Raw genomic sequence first — 27,822 nt, 5'->3', positions numbered from 1 at the left:
GAAGCAGGAAAGAACCCTTCCCTCCCCCTCCTAACATAGCTTTACTTAGAATGTAGACCCAATAACATATCCTAGCTGAACACATTCTGTCCAAGCTGGTGCACAGAGGAAAGGTGGCTAAGCAATCAATTTCCATCAGCCCCAAACAGCATAACAAACAGTGAGGAACGATGAGAGTCGTATTCCACACAACAGCTGGCAGACCAGTGGTTGGCTACTAATCAGGAAAAAATGGCGAAAAAAATCATCATAAAAATGTTGTTTATGTCACATATTCTTTGCACAAAGAGAGAAGGATAGTGGATGTCTAGAATGTACCCTATTCTAAAAGGGAGGCTTGCTCTTGTGTTCTGTTCATTTCTGATAATTCAGAAGTAATGAATGACCACACATTGTTCATGCTACTGTGTTTTGCATTTGCTGAATCTTCCAGTAGTTCCTTGGCAATGTTTCCGAATCACTGTGTATATACTTTGGTGACGTCGACACATTTTCCGTCGGGAGCCTCATACTTAGGCAGCGGCGGTGAGTGCATAAGCTCCTGCCTCTCAAAAGGGAACAGACCATCGTCTCGCTGAATTGCTGCCTCGTACAGTTCCTCCGATTCAAGGCGCAGTTCTTTTAACGCTGCCTCCTGGGCATCCACAAGGGATTTGATTATACCTTTCTCTGCCTCATGCTGCTTTTGCTTGTAAAATGACCACTTCTTCATAAGCAGAGCTCGCCTTTCGCTTTCCTCGGGGGAGAGCGGAGGGGTGTCTCGCACCCTAAAAGAGAAAAACAAAACACAATTTCCAATTAAACTTTTAATTGCACTAGCCATAGGCCACGGCATCATTCAGAAGGAGAACAAAAGAAAAAAGAAAAAGAAAAAACAACAATAACCATAAAAATCGTCGGGCACAGACATACAATTAAACCACGGTCACAGCTACTAAAATTATTTGTTGCATTAAATAGAATAGAATAGCAGAAGATTCTCAGGTAAGATGTCCCAAATTAAATATCAAAATCTCCTTTGCAGTTGACCGCTATTTTGTCTAGTTCCTTCCTAAAAAACAAAACACAGTTACATACTTGGGGCCAACCAGTTGGAAGATTATTTTTACAAGACCTGCACAAGTTCCTGAGCTGTTAATCCTTGTTTCAGAAGGTGAAACTACGAGAGCTAAAATTTCTTAAGCCAAACTGACATTGAATCTTTGGAAAAGAAGCAATTTTAGAAGTGTGCCTCTGTGGTTACAAGGTCCATTGTGCCGCATTGCAGCACTGGGTTCTTGACTTTATTGTGAAATATTTCTGTTACATTAAAGCTGAGCAACATCAGCGTCTAATAATTCCTTTGCCTTAACAAATACCCTTTGGCTGATCAGTGTAATTTGGGGGCATCAACTATCTTTAAGTTACTTAAACCACACAGAACTGTAATCCTGAAGCAAGGGAACCCATATCACGAACAAGGAATTTGTATGAAACAGTACTTGCTTTGCATACAAATGTTTCCCATTTCAATCCCAGACATCTCCATGTAGGGCAGGGAAAGATGCGAAGTGAGCTGTTACCAGTAAGCAGAGACAATTCTCAGCTAGATGGACCAAGGGACAGGCAGCATGCTATATTCATTGTATTTTGTCTTCACATGAAAATAGCTACTGATTGCTGAAACTTCGAGTGCTATTTAATATCCAATCCACTCCTTGAACATGTCAGTGAATCAGAAGTTGAACTTAACTCGGATACAATAGTCTCAGGCTAGCACTGGCTTCCTTTGGACAACCATATCCCATATTATGAAGTACAGTAGTACCTTGGTTTACGAACTTAATCTGTTCTGGAAGTCCGTTCTTAAACCAAAACCGTTCTTAAACCAAGGAGCGCTTTCCCTAATGAGGCCTCCCGCCGCCGGTGCCCTTCCACCATTCGGATTCCATTCTTGGACCAAGGTGATGTTCTCAAACCAAGACACTATTTCCAGTTTTGCAAAGTTTGTAAACCAAATCGTTCTTAAACCGGACTGTTCTTAAACCGAGGTACCACTGTACAAGTCTTTTACTTATGCATACAACCCCTTCTTCTCCTTCCTGGGCAACAGAGCTCAATGAAATAAAGAAATTTCCAATTACTCGTGGTTTCCTTTTTTGTCTGAACTAGGAAAATAGGTTTACCAGCTTCAGAACAAGCCACGATCTTAAACCTCCTTCAAACTGTGATTTAAAATTCTGGCTTGGTCCAAGGCTAATAACCACCTATGTCCCTGGTCTGGATGAAATGGGAATCACAGAGTTGTAGAGTTGGAAGGGACCCCAAGGGTCATCTAGTCCAACCCCCTGCAAGGCAGGAATCTCAACTACAGTGGTGCCCCGCAAGACAAATGCCTCGCAAGACAGAAAACCCGCTAGACGAAAGGGTTTTCCGTTTTGGAGGCGCTTCGCAAAACGAATTTCCTATGGGCTTGCTTCGCAAGACGAAAATGTCTTGCGAGTTCCTGCGGGGTTTTTTTCCCTCCCCCCCCTTTTTCTAAGCCGCTAAGCCGCTTATCAGCTGATCCGCTAAGCCGCTAATCAGCTGATCCGCTAAGCCGCTAATCAGCTGATTCGCTAAGCCGCTTATCAGCTGATCCGCTAAGCCGCTTATCAACTGATCCGCTAAGACGCTTATCAGCTGATCCGCTAAGCCGCTTATCAGCTGATCCGCTAAGCCGCTTATCAGCTGATCCGCTAAGCCGCTAATAGTGCTAATCCGCTAATGGGCTTGTTTCGCAAGACGAAAAAACCGCAAGACAAAGAGACTCGCGGAATGGATTCTTTTCGTCTTGCGAGGCACCACTGTAATGCATCCATGAAGGATGGCCAGCCATCCTTTCCTTAAAACCTCCAAGGAAGGAAAGTTCACCAGTTCTCATGAGAATCTGTTCCACTATAGAACAGCTCTTATCGTCAGAAAGTTCCTCCTGATGTTTAGTCAGAATCTCCTTTCTTGTCACTTGAAGTCATTGTTTTGGGTCCTACCCAGGAGAAAATAAGCTTGCTCCATCTTCTATGTGACAGCTCTTCAGATATTTAAAGACAGCTATCATATCTTCTCTCAGTCGATATTCCAGGCTAAACATATCTAATTGCCTCAACTGTTAAAGGCTTGATTTCCAGACCCTTGATAATCTTGGTTGCCGCCCCCTGCACATATTTCAGCTTGTCAATGTCCTTCTTAAATTGTGACGCCCAGAACTGGACACAGAAACAATGGTTAGTCGGATACCACTGCCTTTCACTGAGACATACCCCATAAAGGGTGTATCATGCAAACGGATGAGAGAAGGGTTTGTATACACTAGGATAATACTTCGCTTATTAAATTGAAATATGATTGCACAAATGCAGAAAAAGTATAAACTATCCCCTCTCTCAAACATGCACACAACTGAATTTTTTCACACAACTAAATCAGATTAATACTGCTACTCCAGAATCACTTCCCTTAGAACAAAATACTGAAAAATCTGCTTTGCAAACCATGCAAAATATATTGTGGCCACACTGTATGCATGGGAATGCCTGATAATTACCTTTTTTCATCTAGAAATCTGAACGGTGTTATAAAGTCTTCAATAGGAATTAGTTCTTGAGGGGCTTTTTGTAATTTTTTTATTTTCTTCCTCAACCGGTCTCTTATGGCTATATCTCTCTTTTGATCCACCTTCTTCTTCTTCCTTGGTTCTGCTCTAATGGAGACAGAGAAACACTTTAAAAAGAGTTCTTATCAGCAATTATAGACATGCAATATTATCACTCAGGCCAACTATATGCTACATTCCAATAATGCCTCTGAAGGATTACCTTGATGGTATCAAAAACAGGCTGGACAGAAAACATTTCAAACTATACGTTATATTAAAGGATTGGTGAGCTTGTATCCTTCCAGACATTGGACTACAAATCCCATCATCTCTGCCCGCTGGCCATGTTGGATGGTAGTCGGAGTCCAGCTACATCTGGAGAGGCAACAGGTTCCCCTTCTCTGTTTTATTGGATCATCCATGAAATACACAGAACTCTTCTTAAATGAACAATGCTACACATGTTTATTTGAAAATAAGTCTTGCCTTATTCAGCTGGGTTGACTCCCAGGTAAATGTGACTACAGTGGTGCCCCGCAAGACGAACGCCTTGCAAGACGGAAAACCCGCTAGACGAAAGGGTTTTCCATTTTGGAGGCGCTTCGCAAAATGAATTTCCCTATGGGCTTGCTTCGCAAGACGAAAATGTCTTGCGAGTTCCTGCGGGGTTTTTTCCCTCCCCCCCCTTTTCCTAAGCCCTAAGCCACTTATCAGCTGATCCGCTAAAAGCCGCTAATCCGCTAATAGCGCTAATCCGCTAAGCTGTCGATGGGCTTGCTTCGCAAGACGAAAAAACCGCTATACGAAGAGCCTCACGGAACGGATTAATTTCGTCTTGTGAGGCACCACTGTGAAATTTTTGCCTTAGAAACCCCCTGCAATGTAGGAATCTATTTGCCCAACATGGAGCTCAAACCCACAACCCTGAGATTGTCTGACTAGGACCAGGGAGACCTGGATTCAGTTCCCCACTCAGCTACAAAGTTCACTGGTGACCTTGGGCCAGTCACACTCACTCTCACAGGCTTGTTGTGTACCTATAAGATCGAAGCTGATTTGGGTTTTACCTCATAGGTAATGCTGCCCTCAGTCCAAGAAGTGAAGACTGCCAGTGGTTCGCTCGACCTTGGACATTCCAGATTAGCTGAGAACTAAGAAATAAGCAATATTTCATTCATTCCAATATTTATATAGCACGCAATAGCAAAGATTACAGGCATCACCCAACACCTCATTTAAATCTAGCTCAACGTCCTCTATGCCATCTTTGTGCCCCTGGCGCCCCAATCGTGGGCAACTTCCAGTGACAAACCCAACTGCAAACCCTTCTTCACTTCTGTGATGGTTATTTCTTCTACTCCTGTTTGCAAATGTTTCAAACCAACTTACTGAAGCTAAGGCATAAAGGATTGTGGATTGGGCCCATGTTTTTTTCCCATCTTTTGTGTGGCATAGCCACTGCGGGCTGGACCAAGCAGTGGTGTCTCACCATTTGCCCAGTGCACAGCAATGTCACAGGAGCAACCTGAGTATTTGAAATTGCCAATAGGTAGCAACTTGGGGCCACAAGGGTCATCAAGTCCAAGCCCCTGCAATACAGAAAATAGGGACGCAGATGGTGCTGTAGTCTAAATCACTGAGGCTCTTGGGCTTGCCGATCAGAAGGTTGGTGGTTCAAATCCCAGTGACGGGGTGAGCTCTCATTGGTCTGTTGCAGCTCCTGCCAACCTAGAAGTTCGAAAGCACACCAGTGCAAGTAGATAAATAGGTACCACTGCGGCGGGAAGGTAAACAGCGTTTCCATTCCCGTTGCGCCAAAAGCGGTTTAGTCATGCAGGGCACATGACCCAGAAAAGCTGACTACGGACAAACGCTGGCTCCCTCGGCCTGAAGCGTGATGAGCGCTGCAACCCCACAGTCGCCTTTGACCAGACCTAACCATCCAGGGGTCCTTTACCTTTACCTTAATGCAGAAATATTTAGCCTAACATGGGGCTTGAACCCTCAACCCTGAGATCAAGAGCCTCATGCTCTACTGACTGTACTATCCCAGCCTGAATGATTCAGACAAAAATCTAAATCTTTTTTTAAAAAACACCACCCTGTTTTAAAAATGCACTTCCATGCCCCAGTGCAGTCTACCCTGCTTGAATGGCAAACCGCAGGCCATGGCTACTAATTTTCTTGCAAGGTCAATTTTGGAAAGAGGACGCTGGTCTACACGGATTCTTGGCCTGATATTAGCAGGCACGCCTTTTATGTATCTGGATACACATGAGGAAACGTTTTCCTTTTGATGGGTGATGGATGGATCAGCCCTCCCACCCTGCCTCCCATCCAGTGCCGGATTTATGTATAAGCTAAACAAACTATAGCTTACAGCCCCCCTCTCTTGGGGGCCCCAAAAAAAATTAAAGGGAAAAACCTGGATGAACATTTTCAAAACATAACATAAAAAACAAATAAAATAAAACCTACATACAGCAACAGTGTTTTGTGTTATGTAGGCTTCTATGATGTAAGTCAGGCTTCCTCAAACTCGGCCCTCCAGATGTTTTTGGCCTACAACTCCCATGATCCCTAGCTAGCAGGACCAATGGTCAGGGATGATGGGAACTGTAGTCTCAAAACATTTGGAGGGCTGAGTCTGAGGAAGCCTGATGTAAGTAATGGGCCCCAATCATTTTAAGTTAGAGCTTAATAATTATTTCACTATTCATATACTTCTTCTTAATTGTATTTCACTATTAATATACTAGGGACGCGGGTGGCGCTGTGGGTTAAACCACAGAGCCTAGGACTTGCTGATCAGAAGGTCGGCGCTACGGGGTGAGCTCCTGTTGCTCGGTCCCTGCTCCTGCCAACTTAGCAGTTCAAAAGGACGTCAAAGTGCAAGTAGATAAATAGGTACCACTCTGGCGGGAAGGTAAACGGCGTTCGCCAGAAGTGGCTTAGTCATGCTGGCCACATGACCTGGAAGCTGTACGCCGGCTCCCTCGGCCAATAAAGCGAGATGAGCGCCGCAACCCCAGAATCAGTCACGACTGGACCTAATGGTCGCTTTACCTTTACCTATTAATATACTTCTTCTTAGTTGTATTTCAGTTCAACAATTACTTTGATAATATACATATTTTGTTATGTGCAAATGGCTTTAGACACCTAATAGGTCTATCAATTACCATATAGCATATATTCAACACAAAAAAACTACCCTGCCCCCTACCTAAGTAAAGAGCTTCCTGCCCCGCTGCGAAGGAGGCTCAGCGCCCCAGAAGCGACAACCTGGCCCAACATGCCTCTCCTCCGCTCTTCAGCTCAGCGAACCTTCCCAAGTGCAGCAGCGCACCAGGTCTCTCCGTTCCGGAAGGGGGACACTTCCGGCGTTGCACAACGGTCCTGCCGCCATTGAGGTCCTTCCTACTCAGGAGCCCTTGCACAAAGGTTCCGGGGGGGGGAACCGACTCGGTTGGGAGTTGTTTTCCCGTTAATAAAAGAGTTTTATCTCTACAGGTTGTCTTCCATTCTTTTATTGGCTGTCCCAGAGTTTTGGGGAATTCAGGTTACTGTATATTAATCTAGGGAACAGTAGAAACCCAATGCTCCAATTCTTTAGCTGTTGTTATTGTATATATTTATTTACTTTGAAGAATCATAACTAGGTACAGATTAATTAAAAAACGTCTTCAGCAGTACAGATATTTGCCATTTTTAAAAAGGCGGTTGCAAAGGTTGGTGAGTGCAATGGAATGGAAAAGTAACAATGGAACGGAAAAGGCTGTTTACCACTGACCCCCTGCCAAAATAATAATTTTAAAATGTTAGCAAGCGGCGCACAGGGCCTCCTCCATAATAACACTTCAGCAAAACTCAATTACAGTAGGAGACAAGATAAAATAAGACCAGGAAAACTGCTTACATGGCAAGATATAAGAGGATAAAATCATCACAAGTAAGCACAATGTACGTGTTGGGAATGCATGAGTAATACAGATGTTAAGTATTCCTGATTTTTACATAGTATGAGGAAGGATGTTGTGGATTGTCTTCCTTAGAATTAATATATTAAAAAAAAGCTCCAATTTAAAGTTAATTTGTCTGTCTTCGATGTATCATGTAAAACGCGTGATTTGGGGGTTAGTGACTAGTTTCTCTATAAATGCAATATGCCACACTTTGTGGTACCAGTTCTAAGCACAGTAACTGTCTGTTGGTGAAGTCCTATCCATATCCACACAGAAGTTAAAACCCCACTGACTTGGTGGGACTTACTCCTGTGCAGTCTAAATCAATTCCCTTTAAATACTTTTAAGAAAGGTCTGTAATCCTATTTTTAATAGGACAATTTCATGTAACGTAAACCAAAAAAAATGCAATCTACAGTTTTCAATGGGATTAGCTGCCTGGAAAGTCTATATAAGGATTGTAGTCAGTTCATTATATGTTGTAGTCGACTTAGTAAATCTGCATTCATTTGCATATGAGGGGGAACAATATTTGTTGCACATGGGAAAGTAACAGTTCTAGAGTAGAGAGGAGGAACCAACGTGACTGGATTACGACTTTCATCAGGCACAGTCAGCATGCCCAATGGTCAGGGATGATGGGAGTTTGGAGTCCAATAACAGCTGGAGGAAGTCACATAGCTGTGTTGGCCTGGAAGGGTAACATTTCTTGTTATATTCAATGCAACACTGTTGAAGTCACTTATACTGGTATTCTTGTTCCGCTCAAGAATGTCTTGTGCTGGAATAACATTGTTGCACAAGAGAACACATAAGGTCGCTGGTAACTTCGTTGCACAATAGATTTGGCAATCTCTTGCATGAGATTCCTCTGTTGCGCAACATTTTGAATCTCTTTGATAAGGAGATGGGCCAGGCTCAGACCAGTGTTTAACAATGTGTTCATAATGTATGATATCTGGAAGTATGCTGTACTGTACTGTGTATGAAAAGTGAGGCATGCTTTTTCACTGTGCACTAGTATATGAGAGATTTGTTATAGCATAGCAGGTGCTATAAATTTAGGCCAGAGATGCAAAAAATGTGAATCTAATACTGAAAGTTTGTTTATTTTATTTATGGTAGAAATGCACCAAGGCAAATAAATGTTGGATACCATAAGAGGTAATGGAAATAAAAATGCAAGTACAAAAAGAAAACCAATTTTATGTTATTATTTAAAAAAAAAACCCATACCTGAACATTTCTGAGAGTTAATGTTGTATATTGGGGTGGGGAACCTTTGCCCTGCAGGCCAATCTTGGCTGACTAGAGTGTCCAATTTGGCCTGTGATGCCATTTCTCCCAAATCGTTTCCACCTGCCAATCAACCAACATCATTTGTGTATATGACAATCTATATGAATGTTGGCATCAAGCTTTGTTATGCAAATATTAAATTTTGACAATGGTTGAATGGAAATAAAAGTTACAATGATATGTTGCAATGATGAAGTTTAAGGTGGTCAACAGAAACATATACAGAATTGGGAATCCTTTATTATATTTTTCCACACAGCAGCGTATTCTTCAGAAGGTGTTAGATACTTTATGAGATGTTGTAAAGTATATAAATAAAGTTTATGCAATTCTATGGATTATGAGTTGGGATATATGAGATTCAAAGACTTTATTAGACAGTTTTTAGGATGATTAAAATAGAATTAATGCAGAGCTACCTGAACATTCTTGGTCTCAGGTGTGGTTAAGTTTAATTGAAATTAAAACAACTTACTTCTAAGTAAACATGCACAAAATTGTACAAGTCAATAATTAGTCAATAAAGCCCTTCATAAAATCATAGAATTATAGAGGAGAAAAAAATGATAAAAGGTTTATTTATTTATTATTTGCTTCCGGTGGGGTGTATCTGTGCTGCCTCCTTTCCCTGCCCTCTCAGCCTAAAGTCTCCATCTAGACTATGGGGAATAATACCGACTGGGATTGTTGTGAGGAAGTCAACAGTATGTATACAGCAGAGATCGAGAGCCTGTGGTGTTCTTCAGTCACTCTTGGACTCCAACTTCCACCAGCCCCAGCCAGCATAATCAACAGCCAGGGATGATGGAAGCTGTAGCCCTGCAACAACTGGAGGTCCACACCTGATATATGAAGGCATTTCAACACTTGCTATATCCAGGATGTTGCTGGGCTCCCATCTCCCAATGCTGAGGTTCCTGCAGCATTTAGAGGAGCGCAGGCAGGTCTTGAAGCAACTTCATACACCTGTGGCCTTCTAGCTGTTGTTGGACTCCCAATGCACTCGGTCACAGATAGCAAGTCCAATAGTTGGAGATGATGAGAGAGCTGAGTGTGGGGTGCGTCCTCCTGTAGCAACTGGAGGACCACAGGTTTCCCAATATGGCAGGTCTTGAAGCAACTTCATGCCCCAGGAGTGAGGATTTGTGTTGGACTCCCAGCTCCCACCATCCGGATTTGTGTCGGACTCTAACTTCTATCCCCTCTGACTGTTTCCCCTGCTGGCTGGGACCTACAGGTGTTGGCAGCCCTGGCAACAATGGCAATATCCAAATGGACCATTTCAGGAACTACTGCTAGGGTGGGGTAGTTGGAGGGGTGTGTGTCATGTCATTGATTTTATTTTGCCTCTGGTCCTGAAGTCACTTCAAAGCAATCCATTCCAATCTGTTGCAGCCTGACAGGATGACCGCTCTGGAATTTGTCACACACACATACACACGTGTGAGAAAAATTGCCAATCTGTCTATGCTTGGCTACCCAGAGCTAAACCACATGACCTTTCTTTCCTCCTCCTCCTCGTTTTATTTTGACAAAGTAATTATCATAAATAAGAATAAAGATGTGCACCCCACCACCGAGACCATTCTATTGTAACTACCCAACCTCCCAAAATTTCAACCCCTTTCCGTTTTAACAGTACAAATTATACAAACACCCTCCATATCTCCTCGAAATCATTTCTCCTGCATATCTCCAGTCTTACCTCAATGGCACTTGTCAATTTATCATTAATAGTTATATCCCACACCTCTTTATGCCATTCTTCCATTTTATATTCTTCTTGCCCCTTCCACTTCCTGGCTATAATAATTCGTGCAGCTGTCAATAAATTTGTGAGCAGGTCCTTCATAGTCTGTGAACCTTCCCACCCCATGGTAAATTGATAATAATAATGCTACCTCTGGACTTTTCACACACCCTTCCAAACATGCGGAGAGGACACACGACTTGACAGAGAGAGAGAAAAAGAGAGAGAGAGAAAGGGAGAGAGAGAGAGAGAGAGAGAAATAGGAGACAGCCTTTTCCAATTGGAATAAAGGACAATCTTGTATCATACAGCACAGGAGCAGTGCCGGATTTATGTATAAGCTAAACAAGCTATAGCTTAGGGCCCCACTCTCTTGGGGACCCCCAAAAAATTTTAAGGGGAAAAAACCTCAATGTACATTTCCAAAATATAAGATAAAAAACAAATTAAACCTACATACAGCAACAGTGTTTTGTGTTGTGTAGGCGCCCGCTTGCTGGCCTGCTCCCTAAAATATCACTGGTTTGCTCATTTCTATATATAGGGTGCCTACATTCTGCATGTGCAAATAGCTTTAGATACCTATTAGGTCCGTAAATTACCATATAGCATATATTCAACACAAAAAAGAGCGACAATTTGTTGTTGGCAAAGGACAGCTGGACATATAAAGGCCCCCATTACCTTCAGTAGCTTAGGGCCTTATCAAACCTAAATCCGGCCCTGCTTCCGCCCCATGGTAAATTGATAATAATAATGCTACCTCTGGACCTTTCACACACCCTTCCAGACACGTGGAGAAGACCCACGACTTGACTGAGAAAGAGAGAGAGAGAGAGAGAGATAAATAGATAGATAGATAGATAGATAGATGATAGATAGATAGATAGATAGATAGATAGATAGATAGAATGATGATAGATAGATAGATGATAGATAGATAGATAGATAGATGATAGATAGATAGATAGATAGATGATAGATAGATAGATAGATAGATAGATAGATAGATAGATAGATAGATAGGAGACAGCATTTCCCAATTGGAGTAAGGGACAATCCTGTATCCTGCAGCACAGGAGGGACCCCTAGCTGCCCCCCAGCAGCCCACCCCCCTCTCGGGAAAGGGGAGCCCAGGGAGCTAGCTGGCTGCAGCTGCTCTCCCCCCCCTTCCTCCTCTTCCCCACGCTGCATATCGCCCCGTCCCCTCGAGCGAGCGAGCCAGCCCAGCCGCCCTTTCCCTCCCCGGCCTCCTCCCTGGGCGTCGCCTCTTGTTTCCCGCCGGGCCGCTTAGGTCGTCGCCCTCCGCTGACTTCCGGCGTTGCCGGGGAGCCGCCGGGAGCGGGGGATGCTGCCGGGCGGAGGCAGAAGGGGCGGCTGGCGGGACGGGCGGCCGGGATGGAGCTCCCGTGAGGCGGCGGCGGCGGCGGCCGGTGGTGGGAGCGGGGCGAGCGCAGGAGGAGGGTGGCAGCCCATGGCGGCGGGGCGCCGGCTGTGAGGCCAGCGGCGGCGGCGGCGGCGGCGGCGGCAGCGACTCCCCAGCCCTCGCCTGCCTTCCGCCGCCCCCAGCACCCGCAGCTCCCTCGCCAGCCTCGCGGAGCCTGCCCCGACCTGCAGCCGCCCTCAACACGGAGGCCCAGGCACCCGAGCGGCGGCAGGAGGCGGAGGAGGAGGAGGAGGAGGAGGAAGAAGAGGAGGAGGAGGAAAATGAAGCTCCTGAAGCCGACCTGGGTCAACCACAGCGGTGAGCCAGAGGGGGACGGGGGGCTTCTCGGGCAAGGTGTGCGAGAGCATGTGCAGAGAGCCGACCCACGCACCCCACCCCACGCCCAAGGCGCTGGCCAGGTGCTCTCGGATTCTGTGCATGTGCCCTGCCTCTCCGGCAGGCCCCGGAGAAGCAGGGGGAGGGCTGAGCATGTGCAGAGTTCCACACACACCTGTTCTCCTGCTAAAGGGGTAGGGCTGGCTCCAAGCATGTGCAGCTGGAGGGATCTCGGAGCATGTGCAGAGTTCCACACACACCTGTTCTCCTGCTAAAGGGGTAGGGCTGGCTCCAAGCATGTGCAGCTGGAGGGATCTCGGAGCATGTGCAGAGTTCTACCCCCACCCACCTGTTCTCCTCCTAAAGAATTAGGCTTGGCTTGGAGCATGTGCAGCTCAAGGGATCTCTGAGCATGTGCAGAGCTTCTCTCTCTCTCTCTCAAACACACACACCTGTTCTCCTTTTAAAGAATTAGGGTTGGCTTGGAGCATGTGTAGCCTTCTACGGTAGGGCTCCAGAGAAGCTGAGAGATCTCTAGGCATGTGCAGAGTTTCACACCCACCCACACCTGTTCTCCCCCTAAAGGAGTTGGGTTGGGCTCCGGAGAAGTCAAGGGATATCTGGGCATGTGTGGAGTTTCACATACAAACACACCTCTCCTCCTCCTAAAGAATTAGGCTTGACTCAGAGCATGTGCAGAATCCTCAGTTGGGCTCCGGAGCAGCCGAGAGGTCTCTGGGCATGTGTAGAGTCACTCCTTTCTTCGTTGCTGAGGAAGCCCTGATGCAGTTGACGGGTGTTCCACAGCACACACCTAGGAACCTGCTTTGCATTGAATCAGGTTGTCAATCTGTCTCCGAAGGGTCTTTGAGCATCTGCAGAGTGGTGGCCCCTTCTCTTTATTACTGAGGTATCCTTTGGGTGTACCCCACGCACTTGGTGTGAAACAGATAGGGGTTTCCAGGGTGCAGTTCAGTGAACGTGACTTTCTCTGAGTAAGATTTTTACTTACTTTATTTCCTTGCATTTACATTCCATCTTACTTCCATCATGAAACCCAGAGTGGCTTAGCTTTAGAAAAATAGTTGCCCTGCATTCCTTCTGGCTGTGCTCTGAGATCAGACCATATTTTGGGACACACAGGGCAATCTCTGAAAGTTTCTGAGCACATGCAGTGTTGGAAACTCATATATACATATAAATATAAAGGTAAAGGGACCCCTGACCATTAGGTCCAGTCGTGGCCGACTCTGGGGTTGCAGCACTCATCTCGCTTTATTGGCCGAGGGAGCGGGCGTACAGCTTCCGGTCATGGGGCCAGCATGACTAAGCCGCTTCTGGCGAACCAGAGCAGCGCACGGAAACACCGTTTACCTTCCCACCGGAGCGGTACCTATTTATCTACTTGCACTTTGACATGCTTTCGAACTGCTAGGTTGGCAGGAGGAGGGACCAAGCAACGGGAGCTCACCCCGTCGCAGGGATTCGAACTGCCAACCTTCTGTGGTTTAACCCACAGTCCTAGGCTCTGTGGTTTAACCCACAGCGCCACCCGTGTCACTGCATATACATATACATATACATATACATATATAAAATACAAAGCTGGGTGCCAAATGGCTCCCTAAACCAAGGTTACAGTTGCCAAAATGGGATGTCTAGTTGCCATTTTGGGGTAAGACGGCTCTAAAGAACTGCTGGTGCAAGTCTTTACTGCACTTGTGCAGCTTGGAAAGCAAAGCAGCCCCATAGAGCTCTTTGCATTAAGCTAAGTAAGTTTTACAAGATGTCAACTGCAAGCCCTTAATCTGACAGTTTGCAAAAGGAGCAGAGCAAGGAAAGAGCTTTTCTGTGCTACTTTAAGTAGGTGTTAATAGCATACTGCTACAGTATAATCATAACCCATGACAGCTGTGGGAAACTGGGCCTGTGAGGATGGAGAGGGGTCATCATGTTGTTTGAGCCTTGAGGCCATTTTGATCAAGTCATACCTACCTCCCATACATCTGATCAGGTGTGTTGCAGGTAAAGATGTGGCTGAGCAGAAACAGGGTTTACAGGCACTACAAAGCACTGTGCCCTTGACTTTATAAACCCTGATGATCAGTTGGCCGTTATGTATGTATGTATAGTCGTGACCGACTCCGGGGTTGCGGCGCTCATCTCGTTTTAGTGGCCGAGGGAGCCGGCGTACAGCTTCCGGGTCATGTGGCCAGCATGACAAAGCCGCTTCTGGCGAACCAGAGCAGTGCACGGAAACACCGTTTACCTTCCCGCTGGAGTGGTACCTATTTGGCATGCTTTCAAACTGCTAGGTTGGCAGGAACTGGGACCGAACAACGGGAGCTCACCCCGTCGCGGGGGTTCGAACCGCCGACCTTCTGATCAGCAAGCCCTAGGCTCTGTGGTTTAACCCACAGTGCCACCCGCGTCTCTAGCAGGGCTCTAAAGCACCCCTAAACAACAGCAAGCTATCCTAACACTAAACCACCCTAAACACCAAAAGGAAGTTGCACCAGCCTGTCTCTGCAGACCATCAGGTAAGGGGATATTTCTGAGACAAGGTAAATGATACGGTATCCAGCTGAACTTCTGCAGCATGTGGTAGGTGGGGTGGATTACTTCGCCCCTCTCTCCTCAAACACACAGACTTCCAATTTCCTGTCCTTCCAGATTAAAGCTCAGCTCTCTGATGCACTTGTCTCCCATGCTGAATAAATGGACAGAGCAATGGTGACCCACTTTAGATGTTATTTAATCCAAGAAAACACACACCCCCACTGAAAAAACCACTTATTTATACTGATGCTGTATGCAAAGAACAAAGTTTAAGGCTGCAATCCTAACCCCACTTACCTGGGAGTAAGACCTGATGAATTCAACAGAACTTACTTCTGAGTAGACATGGTCAAGACTGTGCTGTAAGCACTGCACAATGTGCATGTAGCAGCAGCTCAGAAATCTGGGTGATGCACACCTGGTAAGGGGCTTTTAAAAAGTTAAGCTCCGCATCCTCAGACTATGTGCTTTCTTGTGTTCTGTGCATTGGGTAAATAATATTTAAATTAGGCCTGGTCTGATGCAGTAAGGAGGTTTGCTATGCAACCCAATCAGCCTGTCTGGTCCAGTGGAACCATTTATTCACATCCTATAACCTAATTCTCTCTGAATGACAAAGCAACGAGCCTTGGGAACCTCTCTGGTCAATCTCCACCCCAAAAGGAACAACAGCATTTTAAAAACTGTAGATCCTTTCTTTAGCCTGATACACATTCCCACTGTCACCATACAATCAGGTGTTACATATCAGAGCAAAGGTAGAGAACTGTATGTGACCCACAGTCCAAATCATTATCTCCCTTATCACCTCCCCGCTTGCCCCAGGCCACATTTGACAGGAAGATGGGGCTGCCCCACCTGTTAATCACCAGACATCACAGTGGAAAGTGTCAAGGATCAACTGTTGGTCTCCGGTCCTGTGAACTTAGTACTGTGAACAGCATTCTGCAAGTGCCAAGGATCAGCTGATTGCTGGAGCTTGCCAAGTCAGGTCACTGTCACACAGCCATTTGGGAATATAAGCGACATATACATGCATACAGGGACGCGGGTGGCGCTGTGGGTTAAACCACTGAAGCTAGGGCTTGCCGATCAGAAGGTTGGCGGTTCGAATCCCCGCAACGGGGTGAGCTCCTGTTGCTCGGTCCCTGCTCCTGCCAACCTAGCAGTTCAAAAGCATGTCAAAGTGCATGTAGATAAATAGGTACCGCTCCTGCGGGAAGGTAAACGGTGTTTCCATGCGCTGTTCTGGTTCGCCAGAAGCGGCTTAGTCATGCTGACCACATGTACGCCGGCTCCCTCGGCCAATAAAGCGAGATGAGCGCCACAACCCCAGAGTCGGTCATGACTGGACCTAATAGTCAGGGGTCCCTTTACCTTTTTACTTAGAGCCCTGCTAGAGCAGGTTGGAAGGAATTTCCAGTGTGCATATATCCTCAATTTATTCTGGATAGGTACATAGTTCTGTCACTGCCCATTCTACTATTTAACACTGAGCAGCATTCATTGTCTTACCCTTTTCAAATCACTCTTTGTCAATAGCCTAGAATAGTTGGTCTATGAAGCAAGCTTACTTAACCGGAAGCCCCATGCTTTGTGGAAGAGGTTTCATGCTCTAACGTTGCATCTCTGTGTGATTTCATACCGTATATAGTGCTGCAGTTGAGAGCTCCTTTAGAAATTTGTTGTAAAAGCTGATCCGGTCCCACTCTGAAACACTCATACACAGCAATGAAAAGGTTGGGTCATGTGGCAAAGACCTCCCTGCAAGAATGCAGGGGTTAGCATCCCTTGGCTAGGACTTTCATGCCCTGCTGGCCTCTGGGAAGCTCACATCTATGATCTATTCAGACACTGTAGGAAGCAGAACGCCAGATTAGACCTTTAGTCTGATCCAGCAGGGCTGCCCTTTTTGAGTTAAGCCTGCTTTAGAGGTCTGTTGCTTGTGGATTTCGAAAAAAGACTCCAGCAAAGTTGCTGATATTGAAAATCACTATTAACCACGCTAAGAATTCCGACTGAAAATGCTCAGAGGCATTGGTTTATGCCATGGTCCTCTTCAGTGTCTGAGTAATATCTTGTGTTGGGCCTTCAAAAAGTGGCAAGTTTTCATGGTTCACAAAGTGCAGAAAAAAAGGTACCACTTCCGAAGAGGATAGGTGAACACAGATGTTTTAGCAAGTGAAAGGAAAATGATTAAGTTTTTAATGTATCAGATGCAGTCTGTGTTCTTAATATCGTCTATCCTTGGGGCGCAGGGAGAGGATGCCTTAAACAAAATTAGTGTGACTTTTGATGAGAATGCTTTCAAAGTGTCAAGGTATACTTATTTACTATACTTACCCGTATTTTTCGCTCTATAGGACGCACCCGACCATAAGATGCACCTGGTTTTAGAGGGGGAGAACAAGTAAAAAAATTCTCTCCCTCTCTGCACAGCGCCCCTTCAGCGAAGCGGCAGGAGAAACGGAGCCCCTTCCATTTCTCCTCCTGCTTTGCTGAAGGGGTGCTGTGCAGAGAGGGAAAGCTGTGCAGCGCCTCTCCAGCAAAGCGAAGCCAGGAGAGCAAGAGGGATCGGTGCGCACTGACCCCTCTCGCTCTCCAGGCTTCAGCGTAAGCAACGCGAAGCCTCCGGAGCGCAGCATAGCTTTCGCTGAAGCCATGGAGCCTGCATTCGCCCCATAAGACGCACACACATTCCCCCTTAATTTTTGGAGGGGAAAAAGTGCGTCTTATAGAGCGAAAAATACAGTATCTATCTTCTTTCTTCTGTCATGGAACTGGATAGGGTTTGCCAGGCATTGCCCAAACCTAGACAGTGCCCTCAGTCCAGTGTAAGAAATTAGCCAGGCTCGTTTGTTATCAGCACGGGTCCAATTGTGACCATGTGGAGATCTCTAGATGCCAGGCTGGCAACTGACATCTCCATCTGGCTGGCCCCTGTAGCAGGTAAGCAGGAAGAGCTCATTTATTGCATTTATATCCTGCCCTTTTTCTCCAAGGAGTCCATGGTTCACAGACCACCCCACCATCTCACTTAATCCCTACAGTGACCTTGTGAGGTAGGTTGAGAAGGTTTGACTTGGCCAAGGTGACCCAGTTAGCTTCATGACTGAGTGGGGATTTGAACCCTGGTCTCTCAGGTCCTACACTGGCTTCCTAGAGTACTCCTCTTTGGGTCAGCTATATAAATTAAGTAGGTAAACAAATATGGGGAAAGCCGAATGCCAGTTGTAGAAGGATCTGAAATATTTTACTTGAAGTTAGAATTGGTTTTATTCTGGATTGTTTTATTTTATATTTTAATGCGTTGTAAACCACTTTGAGGGTTTCCCCCAAATATTCTTTAAAATACAAAGTGGTATAGAAATGAAATGAAAAATCATAATAATACCTCTCATTATAATTTTTTTAAAAAAGGCGCCTAGACATTCTAATGTGGCAAGTGCAACCCAGGTTTAAGGTGCCATTTGGCGATTAACTTATATTTCTGAGTTTTTAACACTCTTTATGTTCCTCTTGTTGTGACTGTATAGGCTTGGCAGGTACAATTTGTTAGCTAGGCCAAAAGCTATACAGTGGTGCCTCGCAAGACGAAAAGAATCCGTTCCGCGATTCTCTTCGTCTAGCGGTTTTTTCATCTTGCGAAGCAAGCCCATTGACGGCTTAGCGGATTAGCGCTATTAGCGCCTTAGCGGCTTTTAGCGGCTTAGCGGATCAGCTGATAAGCGGCTTAGCGGCTTAGAAAAAGGGGGGGGGGAAGGAAAAAACCCCCGCAGGAACTCGCAAGACATTTTCGTCTTGCGAAGCAAGCCCATAGGGAAATTCGTTTTGCGAAGCGCCTCCAAAACGGAAAACCCTTTCGTCTAGCGGGTTTTCCGTCTTGCGAGGCGTTCGTCTTGCGGGGCACCACTGTACCTACTGAAATTTTGTTTTCTGCACCAGTGTCAAAGGTAGAAAGAGTTCCTTCCACCTTCTGTTGCTTCTGTGCTTTTTCTTCCTCGTTTATTTCCTCTTTTAAAAACCTAACTAAAACCTAAATATACAAGCAGAAAGAGATTGTGGTAGAACCGCTGTTGTGGCTAGGGCTGGGTTATGGTATATCAGTATAGCATCCAAAATGGGGTTGAAGTCCAAATTGTGATATTGGTTTCATAGTTTTTGACCTGGCCAATATATTGCAAATCATGGGGTGTGGGTGTGTGCTATGCAAAAATTGCAATGTGGGAAAAAGCTTGAAGCCAGCCAATGCCTTTACATAGCTCCATCCTTATTTCTGACATTGTGATATATCAGTATATTGCGATGCTTTGTTGTTGTTGTTTAGTTGTTTAGTTGTGTCCTCCGACTCTTCGTGACCCCATGGACCAGAACACGCCAGGCACTCCTGTCTTCCACTGCCTCCTGCAGTTTGGTCAAACTCATGCTGGTAGCTTCGAGAACACTATCCTTGTGCCCTCCATCTTTCCCAACATCAGGATCTTTTCCAGGGAGTCTTCTCTTCTCATGAGGTGGCCAAAGTATTGGAGTCTCAGCTTCAGGATCTGTCCTTCCAGTGAGCACTCAGGGCTGATTTCCGAAAGAATGGATAGGTTTGATCTTCTTGCAGTCCATGGGACTCTCAAGAGTCTCCTCCAGCACCATAATTCAAAAGCATCAATTCTCCGGCGATCAGCCTTCTTTATGGTCCAGTTCTCACTTCCATACATGACTACTGGGAAAACCATAGCTTTAACTATACGGACCTTTGTTGGCAAGGTGATGTCTCTGCTTTTTAACATGCTGCCTACGTTTATCATTGTTTTCTCCCAAGAAGCAGGCGTCTCTTAATTTCGTGGCTTGTATCACCATCTATTGATCATGGAGCCCAAGAAAGTAAAATCTCTCACTGCCTCCATTTCTTCCCCTTCTATTTGCCAGGATGCTTAACTGGTGATATATCACGAAGCTGAAAACCAGATATTGCCCAGCCTTAGTTGTGACCTACCTTAGATCAGATCTTGTCGTCCATGAATGCTAGTGCACACTTCCAAACGCTAATAGCAGAAGGCTTAGTTGGAGCCTGGTTATGACCCCTTCAAAGGTGGGAAACCCCGTAACTGTGAAAATAACGAGACAGAAAGCAACCTGGGCCATACCATTTTAGAATGTGTACCTTAGGGCAGTTGATATTGACTTCAGGGGGAAACGGAAGAGTAAATGCTAGTTCCTACAGCATAATGTACTGTTGTGGTTGGTGCTTGTGTGCGGCGTGCCTTTGGGCTGGAACGCTGTAGCTTGGATAGTTGCGGAAGAAAATTTTGTCCCAAACTACACAAGCATTCCAAACCAAGGCAAGCTGTCATTAGGGAAATTACTATAACTAGGCAACTTGTTCATAAGAATGCTGATTGTAGGGTATTTGGCTAGCAAAGCTGGTTGTAAAGTGATGCCCGTAGAAAATAACGGCATTGATCTGTCCCCATCCAGCCATCATAGCTCTGAACTGCTGTAGTAAGAAAGGAAAGAATCGGAAACCCTCTAAATTAAGTAGTATTAAGAGGCATATTGGGATGCGGGTGGCGCTGTGGGTTAAGCCACAGAGCTTAGGACTTGCCGATCAGAAGGTCGGTGGTTCAAATCCCCGCGATGGGGTGAGCTCCCGTTGCTCGGTGCCCTGCTCCTGCCAACCTAGCAGTTCGAAAGCACGTCAAAGTGCAATTAGATAAATAGGTACCTGTTCCGGCGGGAAGGTAAACGGCGTTTCCGTGCGCTGCTCTGGTTTGCCAGAAGCGGGTTAGTCATGCTGGCCACATGACCCAGAAGCTGTATGCCGGGTCCCTCGGCCAGTAAAGCGAGATGAGCACCGCAATCCCAGAGTCAGCCACGACTGGACCTAATGGTCAGGGGTCCCTTTACCTTTACCTTAAGAGGCATATCACACTCCTTCCTAAGTAATAAAACACTAGGTTCACTGTGGAGATACTTGCAACAGAGGGAGAAATGCTTGAAGCATGTAGATGTTCTGCGACAAGGGTCGGCAAATTTTTTTAGCGGCGGACTGGTCCACTGTCCCTCAGACCTTGTGGCAGGCTGGGGGGGGAGGGGAGCTGGAAGAAGAGGTGAGGGGGTCAAGTACCGTATTTTTCCATGTATAGACTAGGTTTTTCCCCTTTAAAATAACGTCAAAAATAGGGGGCGTCTTATACACGGGGGCATCTTATAGATGAAAAAATATGGTATTCCTTCTCCCTAGCCCCAGCTGCTGTGCTGCTGCCACTGCCACCACAACTGCCACCGCCACCGTCGCGTCTTCTCGTGGGTAGGCAGAGTGAGCTCCTCCACTCTGCTGTCTGGCCCACAGGAGCACCAGGGCTGTGGCATAGCTCAGTTGGTTAGAGTGTGATGCTGATAACACCAAGGTTGTAGGTTCAATCCCTGTGTGGGACAGCTGCATATTCCTTCATTGCAGGAATATGATTCTAGCATATTTTAACTCTGAGATCCTAGCATGTTCAGGCTTTTAAGATCTTTGGAATAAGTTTGTCCTCAGGAAAAACAGAATATACTCAAGCATATTGATTTAAATATTTTAGGGAGGAATGGGACCTCAATGGTTTATCAAGTGCAATCTCCTGCATGAAGCTAAAATCCTTCCCAAAACTATCAGTTTTGGTAGGTTTGCAAATAGTGCTATGAAAACATAGCTGTGGACGCAGGTGGCGCTGTGGGTTAAAGCCTCAGCGCCTAGGGCTTGCCGATCGAAAGGTCGGCGGTTCGAATCCCTGCGGCGGGGTGCGCTCCTGCCGCTCGGTCCCAGCGCCTGCCAACCTAGCAGTTCGAAAGCACCTCCGGGTGCAAGTAGATAAATAGGGACCGCTTACCAGCGGGAAGGTAAACGGCGTTTCTGTGTGCGGCTCTGGCTCTGGCTCTGGCTCTGGCCAGAGCAGCGATATCACGCTGGCCACGTGACCCGGAAGTGTCTCCGGACAGCGCTGGCCCCTGGCCTCTTAAGTGAGATGGGCACACAACCCCAGAGTCTGTCAAGACTGGCCCGTACGGGCAGGGGTACCTTTACCTTTTACCGTTCCTTATCTTGCTGTTTCCAGACAGCTAATCCCTGTAATCCCAGTGATTCATCCTTTGCTCATCTGTTACCAGATGCTCAGTCCTTGGTGGAAGAAGGTGTTCAGTAAAGTAGCCGAAGCTTCATTCAGACCTCCGATGGCTGGCAGTGGGCAGTAATATCACCAATCCAAAAGATTTCAGAAAACGTTATCATTCAAAATGCACATTTGGATAAACTTTTACTTAGCTTTGAGTCTTTATTCTTTTCTCCCACCCCCCCATAAAATAACAACCCGGAAGGTTTTGAAGGGTTTTTACGATGTCTGCTTCAGTACAGTGGTACCTTGGTTCTCAGACTTAATCCGTTCTGGAAGTCCATTCCAAAACCAAAGCGTTCTAAAACCAAGGTGTGCTTTGCCATAGAAAGTAATGCAAAATGGATTAATCCGTTCCAGACTTTTAAAAACAACCCAAAAACAGCAATTTAACATGAATTTTATTATCTAACGAGACCATTGATCCATAAAATGAAAGCAATAAATTATGTACTGCAGTCACACAATCAATCAGTAGCTGAACTGGGTCCACACAGTCACAAAAACAAAAACAAAGAGCCGCAAAAACAAAAACAGACCTCAAAATAAATAGCAAAAACAGACAGACCTTGGCGTAAAACTCAAAACAGAAGTGTGGCACTCAAAACGGAAGTGTGACAATCAAATCAGAAGCGTAACACTCCAAACGGAGCACGTTCGACTTCCGAAAAAAGTTCGCAAGCCAGAACACTTACTTCCGGGTTTGCAGTGTTTGAGTTCCAAGTTGTTTGAGTACCAAGGCGTTTGAGAACCAAGGTACCACTGTATAAGGTCAACCTGTGTGCCAGACTGTCACCTAACAGCAGCTATTCTAGTAGCAAGCTGCAGAGCAAAGGGGGAGAAGGGAAGCAGGACTCTTCCATCAGTTTTGCTGAAATACCAGCTTCCCAGACTGAGCTGCCTGAACATTTTCCTTTTTTTAAAAATAAATTTTTATTAAACTCTTTTTCGTAAGCACGAAAAAAAAAGACACAAGAAAAAAGCAAAAAAGAACAAACAAAGAGTAACATAAAACAAGAGTACAAAGAATAACATAAAACAAAAGTACAAACCCATCCACACTTATACACCCACCCATCACCCATCACATAACAGTGCTTGACTTCCCTTCAAAACGGCTTGAGTTGCATTCCCACGTTAACTTCCTGCGGGGTATTTTTGTCACCTTTGTTTACACCTCTCAAACTTTATATATCACCTACTGTAATTTTAATGTTTCCTAAATTTGTTTCCATGTATGTAAGGAATTTGCTCCAATCATTAATAAATTTTACATTTTTCTGATGCCTGATCTTCTGTGTCATCCTTGCTAGCTCTATATACTCAAGTAACTTAGATTGCCAGTCTCTGATGGTTGGGATATTGGGGGTTTTCCAGCTTTGCGCTAACAATATCCTGGCAGCTACCGTTGCGTATTGGAACATGGTTTGATCCTCTTGTTTAATCTCTTTCCTGACCATTCCTAAAAGGTAGGCTTCCGGTTTTTTAGGGAAGGTGTATCTCAAAATTTTTTTTAGTTCGTCATAAATAAGTCCCCAAAACCTTTTTACTTTTTCACAGGCCCACCACATATGATGGAAGTCTCCTTCCTTCACCTTGCATTTCCAGCAAGTTTTGTCCCCCGTCTTGTACATTTTTCCTAGTTTCACAGGGGTAAGATACCACCTGTACATCATTTTTTGTAAGTTTTCTCATAGGTCGACACATGCCGTGAATTTCATGTCCTTATTCCAGAGTTTCGCCCATCTATCATAGTCTAGGTTATAACCAAGATCTATGGCCCATTTAGTCATAACCTCCTTTACCTCCTCGTCCTTCGTGTCCCAATCTAATAGTTGGTTATACGTTTTAGATAGGAGTTTGGAGTTTCCTTCTATTATTTCCACCTGGAATTTAGACTTCTTCTCACTCATTCCTATTTTTTTATGCTCGTTCCATAAGGAGTTAATTTGGTAAAATTGCAACCAGGTTGTTAATTTATCCTTCAGTTCTTCATAAGGTCTAAGCTTCCACCCTTTGTCTGATTTTACCAATAGATCCTCATAGGTCCATCTTTGACCTTCCATATTAGATTTTTTAATTGTCAAAATGTCAACTGGTGATAACCACCATGGGGTATCTTTTTCTAAAAGTTTCTTATTTCTATTCCATACCTCCAGTAGCGCACCTCTGATTATGTGGTTGGAGAATCCTTTGTGTGCCCTCTCCTTATCTTGCCATAGATACGCATGCCAGCCAAATCTGGCGTCAAACCCCTCCAAGTCCAGCAAATCTACATTTTTCAAAACAATCCAGTCCTTGATCCAGCACAGACACGCGGCCTCATAGTATAGTTTCAGGTTAGGAACGGCAAACCCTCCCCTGTCACTGCGGTCTGTGAGTAGTTTAAATTTAATTCTTGCTCTCTTGCCCTGCCAAATAAATCTGGACAGGGTTCTCTGCCAATCTTTGAATGATGTCGTACCCCTGATTACCGGAATGTTCTGAAATAGGAACAGCAACCTTGGGAGAATACTCATTTTAACTGCGGCCATTCTGCCCAACCAAGAAAGTCTTAACCTACTCCAGGTGTCCAGGTCTTTTTTTATCTCTTTCCAGGTCCTTGTATAGTTATCTTCTACTAGATTTATATTTTTCGCGGATATCCAAATGCCCAGATATTTTACCTTTTTCACCACCTTAATTCCCGTTTTCAACTCTAGCTGGTTTCTCAGCTCTTCAGTTAAATTCTTTGTCAGCATTTTAGTTTTAACTTTGTTTAGTCTAAAGCCGGACAGATTTCCGAACTCCTCAAGCAACTCTATAACTTTACCGATGCCCACTACTGGGTCTCCTAGCGATATCACCAAATCGTCGGCATAAGCTTTTAGTTTATACTCTTTGGCTCCTAATCTGATTCCCTTTATTTCGGAGGTTTCCCTAATCTTGTTTGTAATCACTTCTAGTACCATAATAAATAGAAGGGGGGATATAGGGCAACCCTGTCTTGTGCCCTTCGCGATCTCAAAAGAGTTGGTTAAATTATTATTAATAATCGAGACAAAGAACTTTTGAATCAGCGGATAAATGTGGGAAACTTCTGTCATGGCAACTGAAAAAAAGGCAGAAAATGAACACTGTGACAAGTCTAGAAATGGATGGGAAAATTATCCAAAAACCCAATGAGATAAACAATTGTTTTCAAAGTTTTTTTAAGAAATTGTATGCACAAGGGCCAATCAACGAACAAGAAATAGAAGAATTCATCAGAAAATACGGTCTACCAAAAATTCCAGAACAAAGTAAAAGGATCTTAAATGAGGAAATAACAGAACAAGAAATAGAGGGTGCCATCCAAGACATGAAATTGGGAAAATCACCAGGACCAGACGGCCTGACGGCCAAATACTACAAAATGCTGAAAGAATGGCTGATACAACCATTGAAGGAAGTTTGCAATGAAATTTTGAAGGGGAAAAAGGCACCTGAATCGTGGAAAGAGGCTTTCATCTCACTTATACCGAAAACAGAGACTGAGAAGAACCAGGTCAAAAACTACCGCCCTATATCTTTACTCAATGTGGATTACAAAATTTTTGCAGACATTTTGGCAAAAAGATTGAAAAGAGTGTTGATAGAAGAGATTCATAAGGACCAAACAGGCTTTCTCCCAGGTAGACATATGTCAGACAATGTGAGGAACATTATAGATATTTTGGAGTTGCTAGATGTTGACATTAACAGGAAAGCAGTTCTGATTTTTGTGAACGCGGAGAAAGCCTTTGACAATATCTGTTGGACTTTTATGAAAAAGAATCTCCAAGGGATGGGGGTAGGCCAAGGTTTTGAAAACGGTATAGGTGCAATATATTTCCAACAAAAGGCCAAGTTAATTGTAAACAATGTGGTAACAGAAGAAATACCCATAGAAAAAGGTACACGGCAGGGATGCCCAATATCCCCTTTGCTTTTTATATCAGTCCTGGAGGTTTTGTTAAACATGATTAGAAAGGACCAGTTGGTTAAAGGAGTTCAGGTCGGAGTTAGACATTACAAATTAAGAGCATTTGAAGACGACCTAGTATTGACCTTGCAACAGCCAGACACTAGTACTAAAAGAGTATTAGAACTAATTGAAATATTTGGTCGAGTAGCAGGTTTTAAATTGAATAAACAAAAAACGAAAGTGTTGGAAAAAAATTTAACAATGGAAGAAAGAGAGAGTTTTCAGAATGAAACAGGCTTGGAAATAACAAAAAGGGTAAAATACCTGGGGGTAAACTTAACATCCAAGAATGTGAACTTATTTAAGGATAACTATGAAAAATGTTGGTCAGAAGTTAAAAAGGATCTGGAAATATGGTCAAGGTTGAAACTTTCCTTGTTAGGCCGAATTGCTACTATTAAGATGAATGTATTGCCTAGAATGCTGTTTTTATTCCAGACGTTGCAGATTGTGGACAAGATGGACTGTTTCAAGAAGTGGCAGAAAGACATATCAAAGTTTGTCTGGCAGGGCAAAAAGCCCAGAATTAAATTTAAGATTTTAACTGATGCAAAGGATAGAGGGGGGTTTGCCCTGCCGGACTTAAGACTTTATTATGAATCAGCAGCTTTCTGCTGGTTGAAACACTGGCTACTCCTTGAGAACACTGACATTTTGGATCTGGAAGGGTATGACAATAGTTTTGGTTGGCATGCATACTTATGGTATGACAAGGTAAAGGTGTATAAAAGCTTTAAAAACCATATTGTAAGGAAAGCATTGTATAACGTTTGGATTAGATACAAAGATTTGTTGGAAAGTAAAACCCCTAGGTGGGTGTCACCAATGGAAGCTAGGGAAGTAAAAAAGCTTAATATGGATTCTAAATGGCCAAAATATCATGAGATTTTAGAATACGATGACGAAAGGGTGAAACTTCAGAGTTATGAGAAACAAAAGCCTAAGGTTCGAGATTGGTTGCATTACCACCAGATAAATGAGACGTTTAAACAGGACAGGAAAATAGGATTTCAGAAAGAGAAGTCAAAACTAGAAACAGAATTGTTGGAACCCAATACTAAGAACTTATCAAAAATGTATAACTTGCTGTTAAAATGGAATACACAGGATGAAACGGTGAAATCAGCTATGATTAAATGGGCACAAGATATCGGTCATGATATTATGTTTGCTGACTGGGAACAGTTATGGACCACCGGTATTAAATTTACTGCATGTAATGCTTTAAAAGAAAATATTATGAAAATGATCTACCGGTGGTACATGACCCCAGTCAAGCTTGCAAAAATTTATCATTTGCCTAATAATAAGTGTTGGAAATGTAATGAGACTGAAGGCACTTTCTACCACCTTTGGTGGACCTGCCCAAAGGTTAAAGCTTTCTGGGAAATGATCTATAATGAAATTAAGAAGGTCCTTAAGTGGACTTTTCCTAAGAAACCAGAGGCTTTCCTCTTGGGCATGGTGGGCCAAGTGGTGTCAAGGAAGGATAGGATTTTCTTTATGTATGCCACTACAGCAGCAAGAATTCTACTGGCAAAGTATTGGAAGACGCAAGAACTACCTACTCTGGAAGAATGGCAAACAAAGGTGATTGACTTTATGGGACTGGCCGAGATGACGGGCAGAATCCGGGACCAGGGGAAAGAGACAGTGGAAGAGGACTGGAAGAAATTCAAAATATATCTTAAAAATAATTGTAAAATTGAGGAATGTTAAGATGTCAGGGGGGAAGAAGTAAAGAATT

General features: G+C 44.5%; 2 protein-coding genes across 2 annotated transcripts in view; one reads left to right on the top strand and one right to left on the bottom strand.

Annotated features, from left to right (window-relative positions):
- Positions 1-244: 244 nt before the first annotated feature.
- Positions 245-6,999, bottom strand: MRPL40 (mitochondrial ribosomal protein L40). The gene is made up of 4 exons (XM_079957252.1): positions 6,840-6,999; positions 4,681-4,764; positions 3,563-3,718; positions 245-767 (listed from the first exon to the last, which is right to left on the bottom strand). Exons 1-4 carry the CDS (start codon positions 6,908-6,910, stop codon positions 458-460), a joined length of 621 nt encoding a protein of 206 aa, XP_079813378.1. The 5' UTR covers positions 6,911-6,999; the 3' UTR covers positions 245-457.
- Positions 7,000-12,147: 5,148 nt separating this feature from the next.
- HIRA (histone cell cycle regulator) overlaps positions 12,148-27,822 on the top strand; it is a 69,747-nt gene continuing 54,072 nt past the window's right edge. Inside the window, exon 1 of the mRNA XM_079956521.1 lies at positions 12,148-12,371. Coding sequence (XP_079812647.1) covers positions 12,335-12,371 — 37 coding nt within the window. The 5' untranslated portion in view covers positions 12,148-12,334. The remainder of the gene's footprint in view (positions 12,372-27,822) is intronic.

This window comes from Podarcis cretensis (genome assembly GCF_951804945.1).
Source record: "Podarcis cretensis genome assembly, chromosome: 16".
NCBI classification, from domain to species: Eukaryota; Metazoa; Chordata; class Lepidosauria; order Squamata; family Lacertidae; genus Podarcis; species Podarcis cretensis.
Note: the sequence above shows the minus strand (reverse complement) of the source record. Positions and strands in the feature narration are given on the sequence as shown.